At 37.2% G+C, this 12,102-nt stretch overlaps 1 protein-coding gene across 1 annotated transcript in view; it reads right to left on the bottom strand.

Annotated features, from left to right (window-relative positions):
• Positions 1-352: 352 nt before the first annotated feature.
• LOC134637829 (ryanodine receptor 1-like) overlaps positions 353-12,102 on the bottom strand; it is a 52,097-nt gene continuing 40,347 nt past the window's right edge. Inside the window, exons 91-107 of the mRNA XM_063488353.1 lie at positions 8,571-8,652; positions 7,148-8,469; positions 6,959-7,041; positions 6,498-6,651; positions 6,318-6,404; positions 5,931-6,203; positions 4,053-4,183; positions 3,896-3,938; positions 3,682-3,815; positions 3,541-3,601; positions 3,312-3,458; positions 3,096-3,230; positions 2,857-3,013; positions 2,573-2,637; positions 2,400-2,500; positions 648-699; positions 353-550 (exon numbers count right to left, since the gene is read on the bottom strand). Coding sequence (XP_063344423.1) covers positions 455-550; positions 648-699; positions 2,400-2,500; positions 2,573-2,637; positions 2,857-3,013; positions 3,096-3,230; positions 3,312-3,458; positions 3,541-3,601; positions 3,682-3,815; positions 3,896-3,938; positions 4,053-4,183; positions 5,931-6,203; positions 6,318-6,404; positions 6,498-6,651; positions 6,959-7,041; positions 7,148-8,469; positions 8,571-8,652 — 3,123 coding nt within the window. The 3' untranslated portion in view covers positions 353-454. The remainder of the gene's footprint in view (positions 551-647; positions 700-2,399; positions 2,501-2,572; positions 2,638-2,856; positions 3,014-3,095; positions 3,231-3,311; positions 3,459-3,540; positions 3,602-3,681; positions 3,816-3,895; positions 3,939-4,052; positions 4,184-5,930; positions 6,204-6,317; positions 6,405-6,497; positions 6,652-6,958; positions 7,042-7,147; positions 8,470-8,570; positions 8,653-12,102) is intronic.

Genomic DNA, 12,102 nt, shown 5'->3' with positions numbered 1-12,102 from the left:
AAGTTCCAATGATGCCACAACCACCATAGCATAAAATTGAGACTGAATAGTATGTAAGTACAATTAATATGCATTTGTGATATGTGTGGTAGTCTGCTTGAGTTACTGCACATTAACTGGTAAGCTGCTTTCTTTGAAACAGGTTAACTGTGAGTGACATTAGAAAACTAATGAGCAAAATCCATAAATTCCCTAAATTTCTGTCAGAGGCAATACTTTACAAATAAGTAGCTAAATGACTAAACTTTACAAAAAGACTGGCATGAATTTCCCTTCTAGGGCAAATTCTTATCCCTTCTTATTTCTAATTATCCATAGAAATTATTAAAGTTTTTATTAATAGTCATCTTAATAGCTCACAAACAGGATTTTCCTGATTTTTCTAGACAATTCCAGTTTGCTGTGATATGAGTCACATGACAACCTCATTTGTAAAATATTTGAAGGAAATATTTTAAGAGAGCTGATCCTCAAACTGTTTTCTGAAACAGTCTCCAGCTGGGAAGAAGTCCCAACAGCGCTCCTGGTACATCTTCCACACATATGACTCCTGAAAAGACACGATATAAGAACACAAGAGGTAATGTGAGGCCTTGAATGGAGCACACTAACTAAAGAAAAACTGTAATAAAAACATTCAGACTGACCGGCCCAGTGTGCTCGGTCTCATCTTTGTTGATAAGGTACATTAAAAAGAACCTGAAAAAAAAGATCCAGTTAATATTTTCTCATTTGTGCATCCATGTACAGATATACTACAGTTAAGCCCATAAATATTTGGACAGAGACAACTTTTTTTCTAATTTTGCTTCTGTACAATATCACAATGAATTTTAAATGAAACAACTCAGATGTAGTTGAAGTGCAAACTTTCAGCTTTAATTCAGTGGGTTGAACAAAAAGATTGCATAAAAATGTGAGAAACCAAAGCATTTTTTAGGACAATGCCTTCATTTCAGGGGCTCAAAAGTAATTGGACAAATTAAATAACTGAGAATAAAATGTTAATTTCTAATACTTGGTTGGAAATCCTTTGCTGGCAATGACAGCCTGAAGTCTTGAACTCATGAATATCACCAGATGCTGGGTTTCCTCCTTTTTAATGCTCTGCCAGGCCTTTACTGCAGCAGCTTTCAGTTGCTGCTTGTTTGTGGACCTTTCTGTCCAAAGTTTAGTCTTCAACAAGTGAAATGCATGCTCAACTGGGTTAAGATCAGGCGACTGACTTGGTAATTCAAGTATATTTTACTTCTTTGCTTTAATAAACTGCTTGGTTGCATTGCCTATATGTTTTGGGTCATTGTCCATCTGTATTATGAAACGTCGCCCTATCAATTTGACTGCATTTAGCTGGATTTGATTAAACAGTATGTCTCTGAACACCTCAGAATTCATGCGGCTGCTTCTGTCCTGTCCTGTGTCACATCATCAATAAACACTAGTGTCCCAGGGCCACTGGGAGCCATGCATGCCCACACTGCCTTAGCCGTGTTTTAGATGATGTGATATGCTTTGGCTCATGAGCCGTTCCACACCTTCTCTATACTTTTTTCTTGTCATCATTCTGGTAAAGGTTTCATTTGTCCAAATAATGTTTTTCCATATCTGTGCTTCCTTTTTTAGATATTTTTAGCAAAGTCAAATCTAGCCGTCTTAAGGCTTATGAGTGGCTTGCACCTTGCAGTGAACTCTCTGTATTTACTTTGATGCAGTCTTCTCTTTATGGCAGACTTGGATATTGATACGCCTATGTCCTGGGAAGGAGTGAAGGAGTTTCTTTTTAACATCGAAATGATTCTGCAATAATCCACAACAGTTGTCTTACTTGGACGTCCAGGTTTTTTGCATTGCTGACTTCACCAGTGATTTCTTTCTTTCTGTCTCAGGAGTACCAAACTGTAGATTTTGTCACTCCTAATATTGTAGTCATTTCTCAGATGGGTTTTTCTGTTTTTGCAGCTAAAGAATGGCTTGTTTCATGTGAATGGAGAGCTCCTTCGACCGCATGTTGTCTGTTCAAAGCAAAATCTTCCTAATGCAAACACCACACCTCAAATCAACTCCAGCCCTTTTATCTGCTTGATTGATATTGACATAACGAAAGAATTGCCCACCTCTGCCCATAAAATAGCCTTTGAGTCAATTGTCCAATTACTTTTTTGACACCCTCCCTTTAAAAAGAGAGTAGCACATGCTAAACAGATGAAACTCCTAAACCCTTCACTCAATTTAAATGTTGATACTCTCAAGTGAAAGTAGATAGTCTACACATTATGCCCACACCCATAATATAACTCAAATATGTTTTAGTAAACAGGTAAAAAAACAAAACTTTTGTCAGTGTCCAAGTATATATGGACCTAACTGTATACAAGGTAAGACAGAAGAGGGGCACTCACATGTAATTGGCCAGGTTGTGTTCATCAAAAGTGTGAGTCTCAAAGCCATGCGGCGTTGTATCAAAGTAGTCACTTCCAATGCCACATATGAAGCATTTCGTCTGCACAAAAAAACAGTGGTCAATGTGGCATGATAAATGTGTGAAAAATATAAACACTGAACACGACTGTACCTCCATGTCTTCCTTGACTTGCTCTTGTTGGTCTCTGAGTTCTCCAAAGGCGTCAATGATCAGACCTGCAGTACACAATAACACAATCATCACACATGTGTATAAAATCTGTCAAGAGCCGAACATGTCCTAAAATCACTTTTCTGTGCCAACAGTAATCCAGATGTTCCTCACACTGTCCCATGGTGTTTCTTTACTTTTAGTTCAAACCAATTATACAATTATAACATTTGATGAGTAATGAAGGATTTGATAAATGTCTCCCAGGAGAGGATTTTCTGTACCCTGAATGATGGCCAGCAGGATAACAATGACGAAGAAAAAGAAAGTAATATCAAAGACCACTCGATAAAGCTCGTATTCATCTCCAGCTGGGTCTTCAATCTCATCTCCAATGCCTCCGCCTGCTCGGACACCCACATACATGTGGAACAGATAACACTGTAAAGTAAAAAAAAAATGTGGGAAGTCACAAAGTTGTGAGAGGAAGTACAAAGTTTGTTTATCATCCACAATCACGTACAGTCATCATATCGTCACATTTCATATCTGGTTCGTCTTCATCTTCACTCTTGTTGTAAAACTTGCGGAAGAAATTGAAGGCAACTACGGTGTAAAGATACACCACCACGGCCAGCAAGCCCACTGTCATCATGAGCTAGCAGGGAGAAGAAGAAAGAAGAGTGAGCAAAGTGAAGCTTAAACAACATTAGTGCAAGTGAGTATTTCCTGCTCTTGCCTGTTTGCCATTGTGTGTAACTGAGGACAGGATAGTGCGAAGAGTCTTGACACCCATCGCAATATCCAGCAAGTGACAGGCGAAGAAGAAGTTGTTGTAATGCCCAAGCAAAGACATCACCAAGTACCAACAGAGATAAAGAAAAGTCTACAAAGAGATGTGTAAGTATAATTTAGTACAATGTAGTGCAGAAATAGTATAGTATGATATAATATATAGGTTTGCTTACACCATCTGTGAACACCACACCAAATTTCCAGATCTGGTACTTGATGTCAATAGAAGTCACCCTAAAAGAGACATTCTCTTTAATGTGCTTGTTTTAGTTTGCAGAAATCATGCCAAATGTGCATCTGACTGTATACGGTACCATGCAAACACAGAGTTATCTGGTTCTTCCTGTTTCTTCTCATGTTGTTGACTCACATCCAGGGAAGCTAAATCAACCCCCAGGAGCTCAGCAATTCTTTCTCTTCCATAAATGTCTCCGTATTTATCCAGAACCTGGACATGGACATGCCATTACATGTGAACATGCTGTACTGAGCTCAAAGTTAAGACCACTTGAGTCAATCTTAACTCACCTTTCGCTTGACAAATTTATCCCAGTAGTTGTTTGGGAAAGAGCTGTAGGGAAATAGGATCATTTGTCAAATACATTAAGAAAAAAGCTTTTCAGAATTTTCTTGTGAGCCTGCTTTATCTTCTCACTATTAAAAGCTGTTTTCTTTATCTACGTACGGTGTATTCAGGACTAATCTGTCCCACTGGCCTTTGATGTCATCATCCTCAGGTTGCTCAGTGATGTAGAGGCCATCAAATTCCAGCTTCCTCGCAAGTTCTTTCTCTCTTTTAAAAATAACCAGAGGAATCTGGCAGAAACAATAGCAAGTGCTGTTTCACTGAGGTATGCAGATGATTCAATACGATTTATCAAAATCTGTCAATATTTATGAAGAAATAGAGATGGGAATTGATAAAAATTTAGTAATTCCATTCCATTTTTTTTCATTATTGACTCTCTGATTCTCATTCGATTCTCTCTGGCTTTGCTTTGAGAGTCACCACAATTGCTAAGCAGTATAATTAATTACTCCCAGGTTAAAATTATTTATTATACTACTCTTTATATTACTTTGCTTTCTCTGACCTGAAATGTGCTGGATCATAATTACTACTTAGACGTCTCTCATGGAGTCCTTTAGTGCTGCAGGCAGGCAAGGTGTTCAAATAGCGCACAACTTCACTTTTTTTAATAATTATTATGATGCTATAATCAGTATCGGATCAGTATCGTCGATACCACCCTGAATTTTACTTGGTATCGGATCGGAAAGGAAATCAGTGGTAACGCACATCACTATTCTTGGCTAGCTTAGCATTAGCGTTGATTATTATGGACCTTAGACCATGAGATCCAGTATTTCAAATTCTTATATGTAATTTTGCATATTATAATGTTTAATTAAATACTATTCAAACTACTGACTTCTCCTAGACTAGCTAAGTAAATGCAACAACAATCATGGAGAAGACTACTGACAGTTCTGCAGATAACAAACATCAACACCCTCCACAGGAAAGGTAAGCTGCATAAGGTCAGTGCTGAAAAGGCTGATATTTTGCAGCACACTGTATCAAAGCCTATTATTGATAATGTGCTAGGAAGAAACGCACAAGCAACTGCAATCACTGAAGCCTTGAGAAAATGTTAATAAAAGTCCACTCAAAAACTTGGGAGAACTTCATAATGAGTGAACTGAGGCTGCTGTCAATGCATCGAGAGCAACCACACACAGATGGCTTGGTAATGAGCTATAACTGTCGCCTTCCTAATCTCAAGCCACTCATGAACTAGAGACATCGTCAGAATTGTTTAAACTGCTTGAATTGTCTCAGATGAAAATAAATGTTGTATTTCATTTGGAAATTGGATCCCAAAGTCTGTAGGAAGAATGCAGAGGCACAGAAACCAGTATGTGTGAAGTCCAGTGTAGTTTCTGCCATCTATGATGATTTGGGGTACCATGATATTTGCTGGTGTTTTTGGTGGTTGGTCCACTGTGTTTCATCTAGTCCAAAGTCAATTTAGGCATCTAGAAATTTTTGGAGTAATTCATGTTTCCATCTGCTAACAAGCTTTATGAAGACACTGATTTCCAACACCTAACACCTATCCATAGCACCAGAAGTACCAGGGTTTTCTGATCATGTTATGGATTGGCTACCCAATGCTGTCCTGACCTTCCTGTTAGGAGGAAGATGAGAAACACCTGAACCAAAAATACAGATGAGAGGAAGGCAACTATCAGAGCAACCTGGGCTTCAAAAAAGTCGTCAGCCGTACTGATGCAGATATTTATAAATGAGTCTCAGACAAATATTGAGTAATAAATAAATAAATGAACATACTTTTTGATGGACATTTCTATATTGTAATTCATTTTAGGAAATATTCTAATAATTTGAGATACTGGATTTCTGACCTTTGTGATTCATAAAACCTGAAAAATGTATTTTACATGTAATGATTATAAAAATTTGAAAATTTGCCTTTCTGAATTAAACAATAATTTTTTTACTATATACTAGTACATTTCAAATGTGTGTCCAGCCTACCTTCAGGCAGTTGTAGCCAATGATACAGATGAATGAAATGACTGTGTGAAGGATCGCAAGAAAGGACAAAGTAGGCTGCATGTATCCAGTGCTCTCCTCTAAATAGTAATAAACTGGAACATCTTCCTCATCTTCATCTCCTCCACCATTAATTCCGGATCCTTCAAGCTCTTCGCCTGAGCCTTCAAACAACGCAGACCCTTCGAACAGCCCGCTTCCCTCAGATAGTCCAGAGCCTTCCATCTCTTCACCCTCAGGCGGGCTGTCCGACACCTAAGAGGTGACAGGGTAAAATGATCAAAGAACAGACAGTAGCCACATTAAACAGACTCATCCCAGTTTCCAGGTAAAAAAGGGATAGATTAAATTAAAGGTATTTCTTTTTACCTTATAGAAAAGAAGAATGAAGTTCAGGGCAAATGCGAGGAACAGAGCCAAAAAACGCAGGTTGTAGAAGTTTCTGGAAAGATAGTTCTATAAAAGACAGATAAATATTCTTCAACTGATCAGTCACTTGATACTGACATTAAAATTGCACAACAAAATCACTTTTGACACAAATACTACCATAAATTTATTCCTTTGGGTTTCCAGCTCAGTCCAGATTTGAAAACCTCCATCCTTTTTCAGCTTCTTTTCTTTTTTGGCTGATTTCTTTGGTTTTTCTGGTTCTACTTCTTTGCTCTCACATTCTTTCTCTGTTTTCTCTCCAGTTTCCGCACTAAAAAATAAACAGTCTTGAGTTAATGTCATATCAATTCATTCCATCAATTTAAAAATCATGGTGCACTAAAACTTCCATGATCTTTTTCTTAGCTCGGGAAGTTGCTTCAATGCAATGAAAACCAACCCCTTTAATAAAAATCTGCATTCAGATAATCATTAACCTCAAACTGTTCAAAGTTGTTTTTTGTAATCCTCCTGGATTGTCCTGGCTAAAAGGTATAACCTGATTTAGAGCCATGGAAGGGAGAGGGAAATGCTCGAAGCACATTAGTATAGACACAATACCAACTAAAGAGTCTTACTCAGCCTTTTCAGGCTCTGTAGGAGGTTCTTCTACAGGAGGAGGTTCTGGTGGTTTCTGACTAGCATCAGTCTCTTCTGGTGCCTGTAGACAAAAGAATCTACTGCACAAGACTTGATTTTTTCTATCCACATTTTTGGTAGATGTATAATCACAAATGACAGATAAATAAGACCAAGCTACTCCTTACCATTTTTCTCTTTGTTATGGGAGTTCCTTCAGGAGTTGGAGGTTCAACTGGTGCCTCCACACCCATATCTCCAAGTCCACCTGGAGCATCCATTCCTGGTATCCTCCCACCCTCTTTTTCTTGGGTATCCTCCTCTTCTTCCTCTCCACTCCCAGTCTCACCAGTATCTGTTACACCTCCAGTATCCTGTTCCTCCCCTGTCCTTGGCTCCCCTGGTCCATCGCCATGCACATCGTCCTGGGTGGGATCTGGCATGCTGGCTAAAATCTCAGTGACTGTGATATTTTTGGCTCCCTCTACCAAGCCACCTCCAAACAATGTTTGCCAGATGATCATAAAGATGCCTTTGCATACATTGTAAATGAAGTGTAGTATACTCATCAGTATGGTCCAGAAAAAAGTGGACAAGGCCACTACAATCTCCTTGAAGGTCATCTTTCTCACTCTACGGTACTGTCTGCGAAGGTTACGGAAGGTGAAAATGCCGAGGAAGCTTAACATGCTGTTTATAAAATCTGCAAAGGCAGAGGTTGATTCATGTGGACCTTCCCTTCCATTATTATCCTCATCTCCTCCTCCATTTCCTTCCCCACCTCCTCCACCCTCACCTCCTCCTTCTTCCCCTTCATCTTCTTCTTCCCCCTTTTCCTCTTCCTCCTGCTCTGAAATTTGTGAGGCTATATTCATCTCAAAGATGGTGTCTTCACAGAAGTTGACAAACATCTCCATCTTCTCTGATTCGCCACCCTCATTGACGACATCAAAGATGAACTGCCGTTTGGACTCTCTTACTTGAGGCATCTCCCACTGTCTGCGGTTAACCTCACTGATTTCAAAGTAGATGCGTTCAATCTTTCTACTGGCTCCCATTATTTCAATACGCCCCAAGAATGGACGGAAGTAGTTCAGCACACTCTCTGCTTGTTCCAGGAAGTTCTGTAGCCTGGTGTCATGAGGGACGTGCTCAGACAGATTGGTGAGCAGCACGGCAATGTTGAAGCCAATGTCTTTGGCGGGTTCCTGGAAGCGACTGGCAAACTCTTCATAATTGATCATGTCATTTTCATCTGCTTCTGAGCAGGACAAAAGAAACTGAATCTCAGAGGGGGAGTACTGCTTTTGACTGTCCATTGCCTTCTGGAAGTCCTTCTTTGAGATCAACCCTCGAGGGTCTGTCACATAATCACGGAAAGCATCTGAGGCCACGATATCTTTCAGTTTGAGGAACATGTCAAAGAACTTGAGTATCATCTCCACATTGCTGGAGGACTCTACCAACATGTCTACCATCTGGCGAGCGATTGTACCATTTACCACATTTCCTGAATAAATACAAAGCAGAATTAAAAGACAAACAAACCTGAAACTGGAAAAGGATAAAAAGATGAAAACTGACATAAAAGCGATGAGAAAGTTATTTTACCCTCCAATAAAGACAGCAACATAACAACCATATCTTTCTGTAGGTCAAGAAGCTCCTTCAGCAGACCAATCTGGCTGGAGTCCTGTGACCATGAAAGAAGAACAAGACCTTACAGTAATGACAACAATACTGTCTTGAAACATTAGAGGTTTACATAAAGACACAGTCTTTGGTAAAGTTGAAAGCACAAGTTATACTGTAAGTGTCAGGAACCCAAAACCTTGTTATGATAAGAAGTGGACATTCAAAATACTGTGTGCTGTATACAATCACATTCATAACAAAGGAGGATGTTAATGAACCAAATCGTCATGCTGAGAGAATTTATCAAAACGTAACAATGGTTTTAAAAAATGCCATAATGTGAATATTTTTTCCCCATTTTTGTGATAAAACAGTGCTTAAATCTCATGTACCCCTTTGTGAATATTATATTTCTATGACAGTGAGCATTAGAAGTTAAAGCAGAAGCTTGTGTGTAAATGTAGAGTTAGGTCCATAATTTACTGGACAAAGATACCATTTTTGTAGTTTTGCCTCTGTGTACCACCACAGAGAATTACCATTTTTATGCACAGCTACTCAGATACTCAAAAGTAATAGAACTAAGGAATATAATTTAACATTTAACGATTGATTATGATACCTGGATTAAAATAATTTGCAGACAATGACTCTGTTGCACTGTTCTTGAGTGTAACTAGTGGTAACAGTTGTAAACTCTCTGTATTTACATTCAATAAGGCATCTCTTGATTGCAGAGCTTAGGAATAATGCACTGACTGTGAGTGTTCTTGATTTGGTTAGATGTTGTAAAGTTGTTTTTCTTCATCAATAAGGAAATGCTATCATGATTCACCTCAGTTGTCTTTTGTGGTCTCTCAGGCCTTTTGGTGTTGCTGAGCTCGCCACTGCATTCCTTCTTTATAGGGTTGCAGCAGATATTTGATTTGGATTCTCCTAAAGGATTATGTTATTTCTCTGATATGTTTATTTTTTTCACCCTAATGATGATTTTACTTTAATTCATATCACTTTGAATCATCTTCAGATATCATATCTGCTACATTTGTCATGGAACAGGGAAGGACCAAACCTCACCTGGCCATGAAACTGCTTGTCAGGCAATTATTCAGTAAATTTTGAGACAAAGTCGGGACTGTGTAATTTGTCAAGAGGTAAATCCAAATTGTTGTAAAACCCCTTGAATTAAAGCTGAAAGCCTGTTTGATTTAAACTGCACTATGGTGGTGTACAGAGGAAAAACTACAAAAAATTCATAGATATATAGTTATTTTAAATCGAAGCAACACACAAGCCACAGCTCAACACACCGTAAACGAAAAAAAAAAAAGATGTTAAAAAATTGTAATCTCTGTTAAATGTGTGCACACGAAGTGGATGTCACATTAAAGTGTATATTCAAAGACAAAATAATTTCATATTAAAGTGTATACTCCAACAGTTGAGGTTAAAAGTCAGGCCCTCCCTCAGGAAGTTTTGTAGTCACCTGCTTCTTTGTCACAAACTGACTAAGTATAAACTATGTTTGTTTTTAATTATAAGGCTGTTACTTTAAAACTCATGGTGCTAACATAATTCTGAAAATTGCTTTATAGGGTAAAAACTAAAAACAAAAAGACTATTGCAGTGTCTGAATATATACAGTTTGCTGTTCATGAGGCCTAATGTGCTACAGAAAGGTTTAGTTCACTGTATAGTGTACTGAAAAAAATAAAAATTCAATAAAATCTGATATATATATCAAACTGTTTTTCTATTTCCTCAAATGACTCAACGTGCTAGTATGTCAGTTTTGTTTGGAAATACACTGTAATCAGCATTAAGTAAATACTGACTCTTACTGAGTTCTGTTTAAAGCAGGTGGATATAAAACAGCCTGATAAGAGAAACCAACATTGAATAAATGAAAAACTAGTAAACACAATATTGCATTAATAAATAAAAAAGTAGATACATACTTTACCCTGCATTGACCATGTGGAAGACAATTTCAATAATAAATAAATTATTCAGGTGTTAAACAAAATACACTCACATATGTTTTTTACATTTTGCGTGTGTGCTTTCTTTCATTTGACAGCAAAACAATGCACAAGTTTAATGTAGACTTTGAAACACAATGATGAATGTAAAACAGAGAAGCTGACTGTGAGACTATCAGCTGAAGAGCAAAAGCACATGGTAAGGTAATTTGTTTTAGGTGTATAATATTTGTTAAAATATGCTGAGCTGGGAACTTACAGATCAAGCATGGGTCATCTCTTAATCTGGCCACATGTTTAAAAAGATTATGCATGCAAAAGCTATCAATGATAAATGTTATTAGCCTCAGTTATCTGCATAGGATTAATGCACTAAACAGAATGGAAATATCTACATATGTAAATATTTTGACCTTTTGTTTATAGCACTAGCATCACAAATAGCTTTGTGTATTTCAAAAATCATCCAATTAGAAAATGCTTTAACACTGTATATAGTTATAATAATTCAAAGCAACACAGAAAAAAATCATGTTTGCTCATTATTATATAATATTTCATTTAAAACTCCTGGTGCTAAACATACCTCTGGCAATAAACAATAGTTTGCTATTTATGTGGTCAAGTGTATATAAGAATTTTTGTTTGGTTTGAGATTTATGATACTCAACAGTTTTGAGCCTCCTTCATAAACCACACAGGTTTGGACCAGAGGCCTGCCTGTACTCCATTCCTCCTAAGCACTGAAGCACTAATACGTAACATAACCCGATACATTTTTAAATGCAGAGCTGCTTAAGGACCCAAAGATCTTCACCACACGACTGGTTTCCAGCTTTGTTTCTAGTGTACAGAGATGTCTTTGGATTCTCTAAAACTTTTAATGCCATTATTTTCTGTTGATGATGAAATCACCAAATTTAACACACTATTTACACACCAACTATTTCACTGACTGCTTAATCTTTCTCTAACGTATTAAAGTCTGAAAGACTTAAGGAACACTCTCTGTAAAGCAGTTCTTTTTCTTTGTTGGACAACATATAAATTAAATATTATAAATATTTTTTTAACCATAGTAATTGATTTACAGTTCCCTTTTCCCATGTTTTGAACAGCAGTAATGAATTCATAAATAGTAACTGACCTTTAAGTTCATTTTAAAATATAACTATATGGTATAGTTTTAAATTAAAATAGTAAATGGTACAGAATCAACTGGGCAAGTCTTATTATTAAATCTCTTAATGTGTATTATATTAAATGCAGATGAACTCTATTTTTTACACCAAGCAATTCGAAGCAGGAAAAAGTGCAGGTAGTCAAATAACAATGATCTCTCAGAAAGGGAAACCATTGTCACAGAGAGCCTGCATAAATAATACCGTAACCCTGAAATTTAAGCAGACACATAAAACTCAAAAAATTATAATTTAATCTTTTACACTAATACTTAGGCGACATGTCAAAATATGACCAAAATGACCAATCAAATACAAAATGAAATAAAATAAATATTTAAGAAA

This window comes from Pelmatolapia mariae, linkage group LG10_11 (assembly GCF_036321145.2).
Source record: "Pelmatolapia mariae isolate MD_Pm_ZW linkage group LG10_11, Pm_UMD_F_2, whole genome shotgun sequence".
NCBI classification, from domain to species: Eukaryota; Metazoa; Chordata; class Actinopteri; order Cichliformes; family Cichlidae; genus Pelmatolapia; species Pelmatolapia mariae.
Note: the sequence above shows the minus strand (reverse complement) of the source record. Positions and strands in the feature narration are given on the sequence as shown.